The 17,404-nt window shown below is 43.5% G+C and overlaps 1 protein-coding gene across 1 annotated transcript in view; it reads left to right on the top strand.

Annotated features, from left to right (window-relative positions):
• Positions 1-17,404, top strand: part of LOC124795568 (RING finger protein nhl-1-like) — a 118,245-nt gene that overhangs the window by 80,234 nt on the left and 20,607 nt on the right. Inside the window, exons 9-10 of the mRNA XM_047259640.1 lie at positions 9,268-9,443; positions 16,001-16,156. Of these exons, the coding sequence (XP_047115596.1) occupies positions 9,268-9,443; positions 16,001-16,156 (332 nt within the window). The remainder of the gene's footprint in view (positions 1-9,267; positions 9,444-16,000; positions 16,157-17,404) is intronic.

The following is a 17,404-nucleotide window of genomic DNA, read 5'->3' as shown; positions in this document are numbered from 1 at the left end:
TCCAGGACCAACCCGCGCCCTGAGGAAGGCAGGTGATACATGGATGAATCGTGGGTTATTTTTATGTTTTTGTATCTTACAAGATGACGCGGCGTTACACCCAGACGGAAGTCTGTGTATTTACATCACTGGAGTTTTCTATATTTAGACGCTCAAGACCCTGTACGATCAGCCATTAACAGTGCTATCTCGCTTCGGATCTGTGGATCCTTGTTACAAATATTTAATGATATTATTTCAGAGACAAGCGTATAATATGCATTTAGAGTTTGTATGGCTAATCCCACTGAAAACGTTTCTTGTTACACTGGCATCTCTGGCCGAGGTGGCTAATGCGTATCAGTGGCGCTCTTCTCTAAGGTAGCTAGTTCGAATACTGCTGGTGGAGGAAATTTTCACCACTATTTTTTGACCGTCAAGGAGCAGAATTTTTGATCACCGGACTTAGCATCAGTGTCCTGCGTTAAATTCCAAAACTCATCGCAGTTCACATGAAGTGAGGATATGTGACATTGTTCATGATCCGTCCGTCGGATGGGGACGTTAAACTCAGCAATTCACACGGTGTGGGAGGTTCGTACCCCATTCTCTGGCATCTAATGGTCAGGCCTACTTGATGAGTGGCTTGCCAAGCGAGTGCAATTCTTGTTCGTACATCAGAAATATTTTCATGATTACCATACGCACTGCAACTATGCATAAAATGCCCTAGTGCCTATCAGTTAAGCTATAATTTATTCTCGTCCTTACGTCTTAATGCAAAGGAATGGATAACGCGTCTGACTAATAGCTAGTGCACATTTCTGATGGACTCACTCCACCCTGGCAAGGCCACATTTCCTTCCTGTGGTATATATTTTATCCAAAGCTTGGACATCCCAGCAATAAAATGGAGGTTATGTTAAAATAACTCAACAAAATGGCTACCCAAAACTCAATACTCAAAACCACTATTTGTTTCATATATCAACTATTTTATTAAAATAAATTCTTCCACGCTAATGTTGAAAAATTCCTTGCATTACACTCAAACAAAATAGTTAAACAAGTGATTCTACACGCAACGGGCATGACATAAGCATTTTATTATTCTGTGGTCTCGTAATGTTTCTGTCTATTGCTACTCTGCACTTTCTGGATTGGTAAGGTATCTTTCGCTACTTCATTCTCTCCCACACTCTCTTAACCTCATTCATTACCAGCATAACGAATTTACTGACTTCCGTGCATTGCTAGGAAAAATCATGCTTGTCCCACCGTATTTGAAACTAATTTTCTACAGTCTCATGCAAATCACACAGATTAAATACACATAATAAATCACACTGCAGTGTAAAACACATATCAAAAACAAAATGTTCGGTTTTCTACTCGTTCTGCTTTCCCACATCGAACAATAGTCATCCCAGATTCACACCTCACTGACCCCGTAATAATTTTCCTGCCACAAACTCTGGAGGATTTATGCAGATCTCTCTGTGCAATGCAACCCACATGGAGTTGCCAGGTAGATGGCTGACTCACCTTAAATCACTCTGAGTATCTGAATATGAAGCTGGCGTTACACAAATGTATCTCATATGTAAGTTTTGGTATCTTATTTATCTCACACTCGGATCCTCAACTGAATACTAGGACAAGCACTTCTAATTCTTTTTATTGTCTCATAGTCAGGTTGAGACTCACACTGTACTCACCACGTGGAAGTTCTTGCCTCTAATTCAAGTTCTGCACACGGAAATCTTAATTATTTTCAACTTAGATTTACACACACAAGTATTTCATATTAATACTACCGCACGCTAGTATTTCGTCTTATGATTACAACACATGGTTTCTTTGTCACTTCCGAAGAATCCTATGTTTCCCATAATTTTTTACGTGCCTATCTTTTTCCGAACAATTTATATGAGCCTCCCACCAAAAGTTTCTGAAAAGAGAAATTATTAGTTCATCTACTCCTAAATATTCCACATGCATACCATTTTCAGTCAAATTTGTTTTTCTGGACCACACATAGAGCACGTCTTCACACCTCTGGAACCAGCGACACAGTGCAGAAACATGGCAGTTCATCCGGTCATCCCGTGCCTCCGCAGAAGTGGGGGAGGAAGTTACCACCGTATTGGTCAGCCACATTCCAGACCCTCTGGTGCTCCGGTACACTTCCTCTCTTTGGTTCGGCCAAAGGTGACTAGAGAAGCGTCTCAAAGATGATTATAGAATCTACCTTCACCATCTGTGGTCAGCAGACGGCCACCATTCATTCAGTTCACAAACATTACCAAGCAGGATTCAGGGATCTATTTTAAGGAAGGGCACATCTGAATAATTAAACATACAAATTGCCCTTCTTTCCTCCACTGGTATCCGACTTCGGTGTAATAAATAAAATGGTGTTATTCTACGAAAAACGCTGTTCTGACAAGAACAACAAAGTATGTTGTTGTACATCATTTCTGTGTCAGGCAGTACTGTACCATTTCAGGTGCAGTTCAAAAGGAGTACCCTGTGTTCTATCCCGCGGTTTCAGCTTGCAGCTTCTCCCGTGTCACTACACAACAGAAAGAGGAGTCCACACTAAACACACACGTTCATTAGTAATCTACGATCGACAGATACACCTGAGACGCAAATCTCGCGCACCTCGAGGAAAATAGTCATTGCGCGCAGCGGAAGAAAATTTCTCTTATTAGGCGGCTGAACCCACTCCTCAGGATCTCCCAGACAACAATGCCAAACACCTTTTTTCTTTTTTTTTTTCTTTCCAGTGGTACACTAAAATTTATTAAATACGCATTTCTAATATGATTACACAGGTCTGCGACATAAAAAGTGTTTCAAATTTATTAGGTCATTTTTGTAGTGTTTTCAATGCTGATTTCGGGAAAAATAGTGAAAAAAATTCCATGACGTACAGTTATTTCACAAACTGCTTGTCTAATTTAGCTTTTTCGATATTTAAGCACTCTAGTGAGTTTGAATTTTGGTTTTTAGGATCTCCATAAACTGTTATTTAGCCGTTTTTGTACTAGATATACGTAAAATAAAGAGTAATTAGGAGAAACCAGCAATATTTTCACATCAGTGCCTGTCCGTCGCGCTGCCCCCTTCCCCCGCCATCACCAAGCTGTGAGCTTCTGCTATTGTCCTTCAATTCACAGTACCTCTTCACTCTGTGCTGTTTTCGTGTTGTTGTTACTAGTTCTTTAAAGTAGTGACTGTTTTCTTGTGTTGTGAAGTTCTTTTATGGACAATGGACAATGGCTACCAGAGGATGTATAAACTCGCCAGATTGCTTCTGCTACATTTGTGGTAACTATACCGTTAAAAAGCAACAAAGAAACATTTCCGATTTTGTTGAAAAAGTACATTTCGCCTATTTTGGTATAAAGTTAGGCGATAAAGATAAGCCTTGGGCCCCACAAAACGTTTGTTCAGTGTGTGTTGAAGAACCGAGGCAATAGTTTCAATGTAAAAAGCAGTCCTTACGTTTTGGAATACCAATGGTTTGGAGGGAGCCCAAAAATTATAATGATGACTGCTATTTTTGTTCTTGCAACCTACGAGGTTTCAATTTGAAAAACAAAAAGGATATTTCTTACCCTAACATACAGTCAGCCACTCGCCCTGTTTTCTCATGGACCTGAAGTTCCAATACCGCCTCCAGATTCTTTGGATGATATAGATGATCACGAGCCATTGGCTCAGCAAGGTAATAGTGAAGAAAACAGAGATTGCTAGGATCCTGGCACAACCGATCCCATTCCATTCCCACAATCTGAACGATTTAGTCAGAGACCTAGGCCATTCTAAAGAATCGGCAGCGGTTTTAGGATCTAGATTGAAAGACAAACATATGCTGGCTCTGGGTACATCCTTTTCTTAGTATCAATCGAGGGAAAAGGAGTTTGTATCTTTCTTCTCTCAAGAAGGTGACCTGGTGTTTTGCAGTGATGTTCCTGGACTTATGGCAAGTTTCAAAATAGAATAATATTACGCTCCTGTTGAGTGGAGACTTTTTATTGATTCTTCAAAAAGAAGCGTTAAAACAGTACTTCTACGCAATGGCAATAAGTATGCTTCTATACCAGTTGGACACTCGGTTCACTTAAAAGAATGCTACGAAAACCTTGAACTGGTTTGAAACAAACTCTGCTATTCAGACCACAAATGGACACTATGTGGTGATTTAAAAGTGATTTCAATGTTGCTTGGTCAACAAAAAGGCTATACAAAGCTCCCTTGCACTCTCTGTGAATGGGGCAGTAGAGACAGAAAGCAACACTACACAAAAGAAGCTTGGCCCTTGAGAAAAACCTTACAGGTAGGGATTAAAAATGTTGAGATGAAAAGCCTTGTGGATCCCAGAAAGGTGTTACTTCCACCACTTCACATTAAGTTGGGGCTGATGAAACAATTTGTTAAGGCATTGCCAAAAAAAGGGGAGTGTTTCAGATATTTTTGTGGACAGTTTCCTGGTTCATCGGAGGCAAAGCTAAAGGAAGGAATCTTTGACGGAGCAGAAATTAGAAAACTAACGGCAGATCCCAACTTTGTGAACAAAATGCAAACAAAAGAAAAAGCATCATGGACATCTTTTAAATTAGTTGTTACCAGTTTCCTAGGAAACAAAAGAAATCCAAACTACAAGACAATCGTCGCAGACATGCTCGACAACCTTAAGAAGCTGGGCTGTAACATGAGCATTAAAGTTCATTTTCCCCACTCACATCTTGACTACTTCCCTGCAAACCTTGGTGATGTAACTGAAGAGCAGGGCGAAAGATTCCACCAAGACATCAAAGAAATGGAAAAAATACATCAAGGAAGATGGAACGTCAACACGATAGCGGACTACTGCTGGATGATAAAAAGAGATGAGCCTCAACGAGTCCACAGCCGGAAAATCAATAAAAGAAGCTTCGACGGAAAGCGAAAGCATTATTATGAAGTCTTATGAGCTTAAAAAGAAATGAAAGTGTACTGGAAATGTAGTTTAGAACATGAATTATATGTAAAATAAAATTTTATAACGCTGGACAAAATGCGATAAATTGCTTTAATTTTGTTATTATACCCAAAAATACTCCCTTTTTGCGAGAAAACCTGACGTGATAGAAAAAAATGGATTGCATTTTTGAAATCAGCCCTGGAAACTATATAAAAGTCACTTATCAAATTTCAAACAACTTTAAAAAAATATTCTTTTGCAGACCTGTGTTATCATGGATGTCATATGCAGGTGCAATCATATGTCACAAATACTTCGTCATCTCTAAATTTAATTATGACAGTCACCTGAACACTTTCACACAAGTGTGATTCTTCAGTTTCTCCCGCCGCAACTCATCACGCAATAGTTCATAGGTGAATGTCCGGTTGTCAGTGTCTAATATGCACAATATTTCGGGATGTGACCACGTTGTCATCAACCCTTCCCCCCCCCCCTCCCCCTAGCCCCCCCCCCCCCCCCCCGGCTTCCCTTAGGTCAAAGGGAAGGTGAGACGATATAAAAGTCCCGTGCGAGCTCTTAGGTACTCAGTTCATCAGTTCACCTGATTTGATGATGGCAACGTCGTCGCGTGCCGAGATATTGTGCCGTTAAATACCGAAATCCGGCCATTCATCCTTGAACTACTTCGTCACGTTCATACAAAATTACTGCGTTCAATGTAGTGTCTAAATTGAATTTTCTAATGGAGAAATAAATCGCGTATATTGTGGCAATTCTGAAGTCCGAACAGTAAAAGGAGTATGTGAAGCTTACCATTGTAGTTGATGTAAACGCAGTGACGGTTGTGTTTTAGACTGGGCTGCCGTTTGGGCTCTGCTTGGAACGGATCTGCGCGTGTTCACAACGAACTTGGCTTCTCCTAACGGCCTTTATTTGACTCGCGATTTTCACGGATTGTTTTCTCGTCTACGGTGACGCAGTGGTCTTGTAACCTCCCTCTTACAAATCGGCCTATACTGCTTGCGATATAAAATAGGACCGTGGATCGCATGTATGCCTAATGGACTTTTTTCTAATTGTATAAGGCTATCTTTCCCGAAGAAGTGATGCCGATAAGTAGGAGGAAAGTGTACAACCGACCCTTCTGATGGAAAGTCTGCTAAAATTAAAAGTAATTAAACCGAACAGGGCTATAATTTGGACAATGAAAGTTATTTTATGTATTCACTCACGAATAACACGGGAAGAAAGGGGTACCACTGATCATGAATCCAAAAGTTAAACTAATGAACAAAAAGGAAGTAATTAACGGTCGCCAGCCCACTAGGACTTTTTTTTAGACTAATTTTAAGTGAGTATGTAATGATAAAGAAAACTGAGAAGTCACTCTTCCGATATGTTTGGCATTAAATTTTGAAAAAGGCCATCGAGTAATGACTTGGAAACATGCAATTAAACTGTATGTTAGTACTGAACTTCGTTACGTGAACAATGCCTTAGCAATTTTGTATGACTTTCACTGACCTGAGCATAACGGCATCAAAGAAATGTAGGGAAAAAAACGAGCACTTTTTACTTTGCCGTAACTTATTTTGCAAATTGGATTTCATATTATTGTCTGAACAAGTGAGCCTTTTTTACTGACTTGAACAGATTTAAAATACTAGAATACGTACCAAACCAAACAGCCATGTGCTCCAAGCTATATGTAAAATAAATAAAACTTCCGCACTCTTAATTTGTACATTTCTTTAGATTTGAATTTTTTCCAATGATTGATTCTCAAACTTGAAAAATGAAATTGCTTTACTTTAGTCATATACTGAAGCCCCTGTTGTAGAACAGTTAATTGAAAATAGACTGAGGCTACAATTCTTAAAAGAGAATTTATTCATTAATAAACTGGCTATAACTATTCAATTTGTTTCTTATGACACTCAGCATATTAGTGAAAAAAGGAACAAGGACCCTGCTTGGTAACAATGTCTGGGGCAATGAGGACACAATCGCACTGAGTGTAACTGATTATTACTTAAATACACTCCTGGAAATTGAAATAAGAACACCGTGAATTCATTGTCCCAGGAAGGGGAAACTTTATTGACACATTCCTGGAGTCAGATACATCACATGATCACACTGACAGAACCACAGGCACATAGACACAGGCAACAGAGCATGCACAATGTCGGCACTAGTACAGTGTATATCCACCTTTCGCAGCAATGCAGGCTGCTATTCTCCCATGGAGACGATCGTAGAGATGCTGGATGTAGTCCTGTGGAACGGCTTGCCATGCCATTTCCACCTGGCGCCTCAGTTGGACCAGCGTTCGTGCTGGACGTGCAGACCGCGTGAGACGACGCTTCATCCAGTCCCAAACATGCTCAATTGGGGACAGATCCGGAGATCTTGCTGGCCAGGGTAGTTGACTTACACCTTCTAGAGCACGTTGGGTGGCACGGGATACATGCGGCCGTGCATTGTCCTGTTGGAACAGCAAGTTCCCTTGCCGGTCTAGGAATGGTAGAACGATGGGTTCGATGACGGTTTGGATGTACCGTGCACTATTCAGTGTCCCCTCGACGATCACCAGTGGTGTACGGCCAGTGTAGGAGATCGCTCCCCACACCATGATGCCGGGTGTTGGCCCTGTGTGCCTCGGTCGTATGTAGTCCTGATTGTGGCGCTCACCTGCACGGCGCCAAACACGCATACGACCATCATTGGCACCAAGGCAGAAGCGACTCTCATCGCTGAAGACGACACGTCTCCATTCGTCCCTCCATTCACGCCTGTCGCAACACCACTGGAGGCGGGCTGCACGGTGTTGGGGCGTGAGCGGAAGACGGCCTAACGGTGTGCGGGACCGTAGCCCAGCTTCATGGAGACGGTTGCGAATGGTCCTCGCCGATACCCCAGGAGCAACAGTGTCCCTAATTTGCTGGGAAGTGGCGGTGCGGTCCCCTACGGCACTGCGTAGGATCCTACGGTCTTGGCGTGCATCCGTGCGTCGCTGCGGTCCGGTCCCAGGTCGACGGGCACGTGCACCTTCCGCCGACCACTGGCGACAACATCGATGTACTGTGGAGACCTCACGCCCCACGTGTTGAGCAATTCGGCGGTACGTCCACCCGGCCTCCCGCATGCCCACTATACGCCCTCGCTCAAAGTCCGTCAACTGCACATACGGTTCACGTCCACGCTGTCGCGGCATGCTACCAGTGTTAAAGACTGCGATGGAGCTCCGTATGCCACGACAAACTGGCTGACACTGACGGCGGCGGTGCACAAATGCTGCGCAGCTAGCGCCATTCGACGGCCAACACCGCGGTTCCTGGTGTGTCCGCTGTGCCGTGCGTGTGATCATTGCTTGTACAGCCCTCTCGCAGTGTCCGGAGCAAGTATGGTGGGTCTGACACACCGGTGTCAATGTGTTCTTTTTTCCATTTCCAGGAGTGTAAATCTTATCAATCAAATCACATTCAGTTGTGCTGCTGCGTTAGCCGTTAATACTTTCTACCAATGAACAGTCTTACTTCAGTGCTGAGCATACGACGAAACTCGGAGCCGACGACGAAACTGTGTTGCTGGAACTGCTGCTGTTGTTGAAGACGGCAGCATATTGTGGAGCCACGGATAATTATAGGAACGGGCAATTGTAATTAACATAACCGCCCGTCCATTGTCCGTATTCCTGCTCTAGACATCTGGCGGCGTAGTCTCTACTGCGAAAGCGTTAACATCACACTTCCGCACACTACAAGCGCTGGATCCCATCTCTTGCTCCCTCCGAGCGCTCTACGCGACAACTCCGTACCCAAAGATTTTACAACGCATAAGCACTGCTGTTATCGTTGCTAGTCGGTACAAATAACAATTCCTTTGACTGTTTCCCAGAGCTTATAAGTTTCACAGTAAAACACAGATAAATACAATGAAACGTCAACAGACTTCTACCTAAATGTACACATACAGTGAAACAATGTCCTTACTTATTAGAAGAAAGCATTTAAATTACAAATATTTACATAGATATTTTTGGTGTTAACAGTCTCCAGGGTTTGTATTTGTCATATAATTTAGTGTAATCGCTGACACTAAAACTGACAGGCTTAAAAAAATTTGTCATTGCCATGGTTTAATACCCGAAATCGACTTGTTTGTTGAGTCGTCAGTTCTGATTTTTTAAACTTGTAAAACTCCGCAGAAAGCGACCTGCGGTGGAGATTTTTTTCCTTTTTTTTACGTGTAATACCTGGCGGAAACTGCCCTGCAGTGGAGTGACCTGCATTCTGACGTTGTTGCAGACAAGTACGCCCACTGCGTGCACGAGCTGGACGCGGAGGGCCGCGTGGTGGCGTCGCTGGGCAAGAAGGGCGGCGCGCCGGGCCAGTTCCGCAGCCCCGAAGGGCTCGCCGTAGCCGCCGACGAGGCGGGGGGAACCCTGCTCTACGTCTGCGACACCGGCAACGACCGCCTGCAGGTAGGTGAGCCGACGGGGTGTGGACTGGTACCACGGCGAGCGGGGAGAGGATGCTGTTTGGTGGTGGGTACACCCTTCTGTAACACAAACAGGACACGTGTAGGAACAGGGTTCTTCACTCGTAAGAACAACAAGTTACTTAACTTTAAATAGTCCACATTAGTCTCATTGCTGGTGAAGTAGCTATGCACACTACTCTGGCGGCTGAGTGCTGACCGACTCTGAGCTGGAGGTTGAGTTGACTGCAACTGCGACATCCACTGGGCTGCGACTGATGACTCGACTCGTTGATCGCCGGGTGACTGACTGGGTCCTACGGTCGGCTGCGGCGATCTAAACACCGGCGGTCGAGAGGGCGTTGGCAGCGCGTTGCCTGCGAGTCTGCCGTTGGACTCTCTCCTTATAGGCTCGTTGCTGGCGCCTACTATCGATCTTCCCGCACGCACTTTGCTGCCTGGTGTGCTGGCGACACCTTACGCCAGCACCCTGATGCGCTGGAGCACTACGACCGGCCGCATAAACAGTGTGTTCGTCCCACTTTGCAGCCCAGTACAGTAACAGATTTCCCAAAATATGTGGCACCAGACGGCTACGCGTAGCTCATACAACTCCTGTAAACAGACCACTTGAAAGAAAAAAGTCTCTAAGCGCCAAAATCATGAATTTGAGTAAAATGAATTTTAAGTATACTGGGCAATCAGTGGTCATAATTGCGCTATTAATGTCTTCTATTTGAAAGGTAAGCATAGTTTCGAAAGGAAATTACAAACATCGCATTGCAGTTTATGAAAAACTTACTGAAAGAGGAAATGCAATGAAAATCTCTAAGTACCACATTACAAAAAGGTAATGAACTGCAGTCTGCTTTTGTAAAAGTGCATGTGGTCATTATTTATCAGCTGTTGCATCATTTCAATCAGATGTTTCTCCATTTCTTCACACATGTGGGTTGTAACATCCAGGGCAGGTGTGTACCATTTCCTTGACGTCCTTTACTCACACACCTTTTCTCAAAGTGGTCATACTCGTACTTTCCCAGGACTCAGTTTCATTTAAGCTTCTGCTGATTTTAACTCCTTGAAGCTTATGATTGTTTAACCATAGCCTGTGTACGTTCGGTATGGTTATGTCTGCCATATTTATATTACAATCTACTGGTTTCTTGAAACCTAAGGAGCGAAATGCATTCATGTTACCCACTTTAAATCGCTTTATTTTCTGTATCGTGCCCTTTACATCTGCTTCCAGAAGGAGATTTTCCCTCTGCAGCGGAGTGTGCGCTGATATGAAACTTCCTGGCAGATTAAAACTGTGTGCCGGACCGAGAGCACTTGCCCGCGAAAGGCAAAGGTCCCGAGCTCGAGTCTCGGTCTGGCACACAGTTTTAATCTGCCAGGAAGTTTCATATCAGTGCACACTACGCTGCAGAGTGGAAATCTCATTCTGGAAACATCCCCCAGGCCGTGGCTAAGCCATGTCTCAGCAATATCCTTTCTTTCAGGAGTGCTAGTTCTGCAAGGTTCGCAGGAGACCTTCTGTAAAGTTTGGAAGGAAGGAGACGAGGTACTAGCGGAAATAAAGCTGTGTGGACGCGGCGTGAGTCGTGCTTGGGTAGGTCCGTTGGTAGAGCACTTGCCCGCGAAAGGCAAAGGTTGCGAGTTCGAGTCTCGGTCGGGCACACAGTTTTAATCTGCCAGGAAGTTTCAGTAATAACATTTACCTCCTGAGTTGGACTAACTTCTGCTGCAACACGTTTATTGGTTTAACTTATGTATTCATTCCCTGAAATTTTTCCACATTTTTCCTCTTTGCTGCCACAATACATTCTCCTTTAATTCGTCGTTTCTGTTACAAACATTTGCAGTCTCCGCCATTTTATCTAACGATGAAGAGTAAGCGCGCGGAACATAGAGTTAACAGCAATGGCTTTTAAACTGTATGCCATCTCTTGACTGCATTTGATACTACATTTTCATTCGTGGTAGTTAATATTACTCGGCGTGGCGTGTAGATCCCACTTTACACAAATCTTCAAAATTCCGTATTATGGCACTTAGAATTTTTTTTGTTTCAAGTCTTCAATTACGTGCCGGTGATTTCTGGACTTAGTAGCGTCCCAGATGTTTATCGTCGAGTTCAGATCAGGTGAAATTGGTGGCCAAGACTTGAATTTACTATAAAACAACTCAGACCACTACAGCACGATTCTGAACATGTGACACGGAGAGTTATCCTGCTGGAAGATACCATAGCTGCTGGTGAAGAGATCAAGTGCTAAGCAATGCTGGCAGTCTGCAGCTATGTGCATGTACTCTGCAGCTGTCCATGACTACCACAGGTCCCATGGACGCCCAGGTCAATGTCCACCATAGCCTAAGGGTGCACTTAACGCTGCCACCTCACAGTTCGCTGCTAGCCGGCATGGCCCAGCGATAATGAAATGCGCCCACTGACATTTATCGGTGAGACAAGCTCACCAAGTCTTACTGCCCATTTAACCAGCACCATTCCTGCTCGCCTTGCTACTAGCTATGACCTACGCCAGGCGACAATATCGAGTTGTTTTGTGTTTCAAGCCGCGACCATCCTCATACGTTCTGAAACTTGAGCTGTGATTGGCTGCTGGTATAAACGTATCCTGCGGCTAGGTTTATCCTGCAGCCTCGCCGCTAGTACCTGCCTGCTCGCTGATGGCACTTCGCTCGTCGGGAGCCTTGGTTACGTTTATCCTGTAGCCTCGCTGCTTGCCAGGAGTGCCTAGAGAGTCATACACGGCACTGCTGGGCTGAACTTGAAGCAGTCAAACATGGCTAAAATTTCAGAACATACGGTGATGGCTAGAACGCAAAACACCACCCGGCTCGATGTCATCGGCTTGTCAAGGGTAGCAGGGAGCACAGTAGGGTAGGCAGCGATGATTGTGGGTTAAATGAGCAGGTATGGCTCGGTGGGCTTGTTTCTTCATCGCTGGAATATGCTGGCGAGCAGCAAGCAGCGAGGTTGCAGCATACATGCACCGTAATACGAGGGCTGTCCAGAAAGTAAGTTACGATTGATCGCGAAATGAAAATCACAGTGAAAATCAGAAATGTTTCATTTGTAACAGTTAGCTACACCTTTCAGCTACTTCTCTACGTAGTCGCCATTCTGACTCAGACATTCGTCGTAGCGTTGTACCAACTTTCCAATACCCTCATCATAGAAGGCAGCCGCCAGTGCTTTCCGCCAATTCTCTACGCTGGCCTAAAGCTCGTTGTCTGTGCCAAAATGTTGTCTTCATAGCCAGGGGTTCGTTTGAGCAGAGATGAAACTCAATGGGAGACAATTACGGGCTGTATTGTGGGTAACCAAACATTTCCAATTGAAACGATGCAGGAACATCTTCATTGCCCCTGCAGAATGTGGCTGAGAATTGTCTTGAAGAAGAAACCGCACGACAGTTATGTAATGTTGGTCGCATAGCTTCAGGGGAAAATTCTCACCAGGCCCTCGTACTTGGCGGGAGACACTATTTTCTATAGCATCTTTACGCGCTCACTAAGAGCTCAGGAATGAAAAGAGCGACATAATTCTACCTAGAGTCGTACTAGAGACACTGCCCAACACATCTTTGCAAAGCTTTATCGGATTTTCATAGTCGTTTCCATTTCGCGACCGATCGTAACTTACTTTCTGGATAGCCCTCGTACTTCCCCAACCAGCCGATGTCTGTGGCGTGGCGCTCGTTTAGAGCAGCATTCACTGATGATGTATCCAGACATAACCATCGACCTGATGGAAGATGACGACGTCTTTGGATCAACGTGGGAGCACTTAGGGCTCTTCTGCTGCAGAGTTCGATGTTGAAGAACGTGCACCGAACAATGTGCCCTGAAACACCTCTGTCCTCAGAGCTGCCACAGATGGTGGCCTAACCTGCTTTCCACAGCACAAAAGTCTCCGACCTCCACATTCTCTGATGAGGCGTGACATTTAAAATCTTGTGTCCTACTTCTGGCTTAACCATCCTTGAACCACTTTCCGTAGACGCTCGCGACAGTAGCGCACGAACAGCAAACCAGTTTCGCCCATTCGCCGGCGCCGGGCCATAACCATCTGCCCTTCTCCAAAGTTGTTTATGTGAGTGGATTTCCCTACTGTGGTCTGTATCGTCGGCAGAATGATTCCCCATTCGTCTCTGCTCCCTGAATATACATTCCTTTCGACGTTACGTACCCGGAACCTCACAAGGCGAAATTCAGTCTTGCAGTAGGTGGTGCTCATAATATTTTGGTTAATGCATGAACACCACAAAGCTGCTTTTTTTGTTGTTGTTGTGGCGCTATTTCCGGCAATATGTAATCGTCTATGACAGTTGTGATCTAGAGTAAATGATGTCGTCCCATATTCCAAGGTCGCCAACTTCCACAGGGCTAAATAATAAGCTAACGATTTTAAAATTGTTGGCGTGTGTCATACATAATTAAAAACTGTATACTTTCGAAAACAGTTGCAACGCAGTTCAAATTTAGAGAGTTGTATATTAAAATGTCTTTTTTTAAAAGCTTTTATAAAAGCTTAAAGAAGGTTTTTATGGACGGTGGTTAGTGTCAGGGACTATTCACGCAGAGGAACCTCTCAAAGTATCCTGTAGCGTATCGTGTGATGTCATGACTTGTGTTGGCGTTTATGGAGCCCCAAAAAGTCAGCTGACGTGCCTCGTGAAGTTATCAGTTGTGTTAGCTGAATGGAGAAAATCTCACAAACGATGTCAAGCCAAAACTTCCGAACATTCTTCAAGAGTATATGATCACTTTTTTTAATTTCAAATTTTTGTTTCAGTAGGGTTATTGATAATTGCCGACTGTTATTACGACGCTCACTATACAGGACATCCTAACGTTGAAACTCATCCTCGGAGTTGCCGTAGCGTCGGAGTGAGTCTTGTGCGCGGTCGCTGCCGCAATCCACTCGGACCCGGCCTGGTGTTACGCGTGAGGCAAATTATGCGAGATATTTGATCACTGATCGGCCAGGAAACATTTATCGACACACCTGGATCAATTCCCAGCTCTGTCACACTTATAAAAGAGGCTTAATAAGGATCGGCAGCCTCATTTTGACCACGATACAGAGTTGAATAGTCATCATTGCAACATCAGTGATAAACTGTTGTGATGTAACACATGAGAAATGGATCAGAGAACCGAACACTGTACTGAAAAACGCACGCCGGTTATATTCAGTTTCCAATTGTTTCCTTACTACTTCCGTAGAAACTCGACACAGGCAAGTCAAAGCTATGTAGGTATACCGTAGCGTCACACTAAAATCGAAATAGTTCAACTTTGCACAGAAAAAATCAAGATTATTAGCTTTAATGAAACGTAGCTAAGTTCGTCTCTTCCACCACGCACCATCCCCACCTCAAGTAACAGTTATGTTGAATTATCGCTATTATATCTCTTTAAAAAAACTGTAACTATTTATTTAGAGGAAACACTCTCCTAGTAAATTTGTTTGTCCTTTGATTTATCGTGATATGTTACTGATTTTTAGTGAAGTTAGTTTTTACGTTTAGCTTTCAAAAAAATACAAAAGATATATAGTAAGCAAAATAATGAATTTCGTAGGTTGCCAATTACGTACTATATCTGTTTTTATCGAGCGCCAGACTCCCTACAAATTACTGTAAATGCAATAGCGTAGTATTACTTAGCTCCAGTTCACTATCACAGAAAATAGACAAGTTTTAATAAAATTATTTCACTGGGTTCCTTCAATTAATCTCACTGAATATTTTTACATAATTTCTTCCGCTCCGGCTATCAGACATTGTGCTGTGAAAAAACATTTTTGAATGTACCGCGTAATGGCGGCCAATTGGTAACAGTCAGAGATCCTGGAAACATGCTAAATAATTTTCATTAAATATTCTTTTTATAAGATAAATGTGGCATAGGTTCTTGAAATAACACATGGAGATCACTTTGTACTAATATATTCTTACTAGGACACAGTTTACACCATTAAATATTTGCAATTACGTTACGACAGAAACAAATGCTAGCGTAGCACAATAGCTTGCGTACCTTATTCCAGCCAACACCAGAACGAACAGAACAAAACAGACTAGACAGAAGAATGAGCATTGCATTGTATTTTATACTCTTTCAAAGATAATATTTCTTTTAATTACTTACACATTATAATCTCATACAATAAAAATAATGTCTTTTCTGCATCTATCGATCAATATTGTATATTTTTACAGTTAGTGTTATTACTTAGTGTTTTTACCTTTCGCAGATAAATCGATGTTTGCAATTCATTTTGAGTCACATACAGTCATTTTTATTTATGTTTCACCTCGATAATGGTGAATATTGCAAAAGGGACACTACATCGCCTAAGATTATACAACATCTCACTAAAGTTCAGAATATACAGTATAAAATAAAGCAAACCACACTGAAAATTTAACCCTATATGTATTTCAGCGGTATGGTTCGCCTCAGACCCTTGGTGTTCTCTTTAGTGTGACTCCAGCTGCCAGGTCCGCCGTGTGTGTTGTGCAGGTGCTGCGGCCAGACGGGACGGTGGTGCGCGTGTTGGGCGTCAGGCCGCTGGAGGACCAGCCCGGCGTGCTGCAGACGGAGTTCGACCAGCCGACTGGCGTGGCGGCGTCGCGGGACAGGGTCGCCGTCGCAGACAGCGGCAACAACAGGGTCAAGGTGCGTAGCGGCTGCCCGCCACAGCCCACTGATGTCTGAGTAAAGGTCGGGACACACACGTCCGGGCCGTGCCAGGGCCGAGCGTCGGACGAGTGACGGCCGAGCTCCGGTCCGTTCCTGCAGGGGCCACACATGACCGGGGCACGACCGTGTCTTTGTTGTTCCTTGTAGTGACTCGGACGCGGTGATGTGTGTTTCTGTTTGTGAAAGCTGTAAAACATGTTCACTAATTTTCGTAATAGTGAATTAGGACTTATAGCACTTGCTTTAGACGAAGAGGAAAAAGAACGAAGGCAAACAAGAAGAAGAGATTTATGGACCACAGTGCCTGGCAAACAAGACCAGTACAGGGAGAGTTTCGAACATTATTTTCTCATCTCATCTTTAGATGGAAAGCACGCAACAATACAGGCTCCGAACAACTCAGGAAGTCTCTATTGGAATTACAAAAAAACATATTTCATTGTGCTTCCTGCTCTGGTTGACCCATGTTATAATTTTATTGCAATAGACGTGGGAGCGTACGGAAAAAACTCTGATGGAGGCATTCTAGTAAATTCAAACCTTGGAAAGTCATTGGAAAACAATATGCTTAGCGTCCCAAAGAGTAAAACTTTGCCCAGAACTGATGTTGAACTTCCAATGGTAATTGTAGGCGATGAAGCTTTTCCTCTCAAAACATACTTGATGCGACCATATCCTGAAAGGAACTTAACAAATGATAAGGCTATATTTAATTATCGTTTGAGTCCGGCAAGAAGAATATCCGGAAATGCATTCGGTATATTGCAACAGAAATTTCGATTATTTAGAAGAATCCTTCAGGGAGATCCTAATAACCTTACAATGATTGTGACGGCTGCGTGTGTACTCTACAACTTTATTCGAAAAATGGAAGGTTATAGGGTGCCCGAACAGAGGATGGATCACAAGGAAACTGCTGAGGGATCCGGAAGATCATCAAATCTTCGAAACCTACCTCGAATTAGTGGGAGATCAACAGATGCTGCATTTGCTGTACGAGAACAAGTCAAAAAATTCCTGAATTCTCCACAAGAGACTGTGGAATGGCAAGAACATGTCGCCTTGGCTATGTAACGATGACATAAACCAAACATCTGTTTGTAAAATAAAAAGTAAATAAATATCTTTCGGGTATTAAAACTTGTATAGTTTTTATCTTACCTTTGGCTTGTAGATCTGTTGCAATTGTCTTCCAAACTCTGTCTTTGTACTCGATATTCCTGT

The sequence above is a fragment of the Schistocerca piceifrons genome, chromosome 4 (assembly GCF_021461385.2).
Source record: "Schistocerca piceifrons isolate TAMUIC-IGC-003096 chromosome 4, iqSchPice1.1, whole genome shotgun sequence".
Classification (NCBI taxonomy): Eukaryota; Metazoa; Arthropoda; class Insecta; order Orthoptera; family Acrididae; genus Schistocerca; species Schistocerca piceifrons.
Note: the sequence above shows the minus strand (reverse complement) of the source record. Positions and strands in the feature narration are given on the sequence as shown.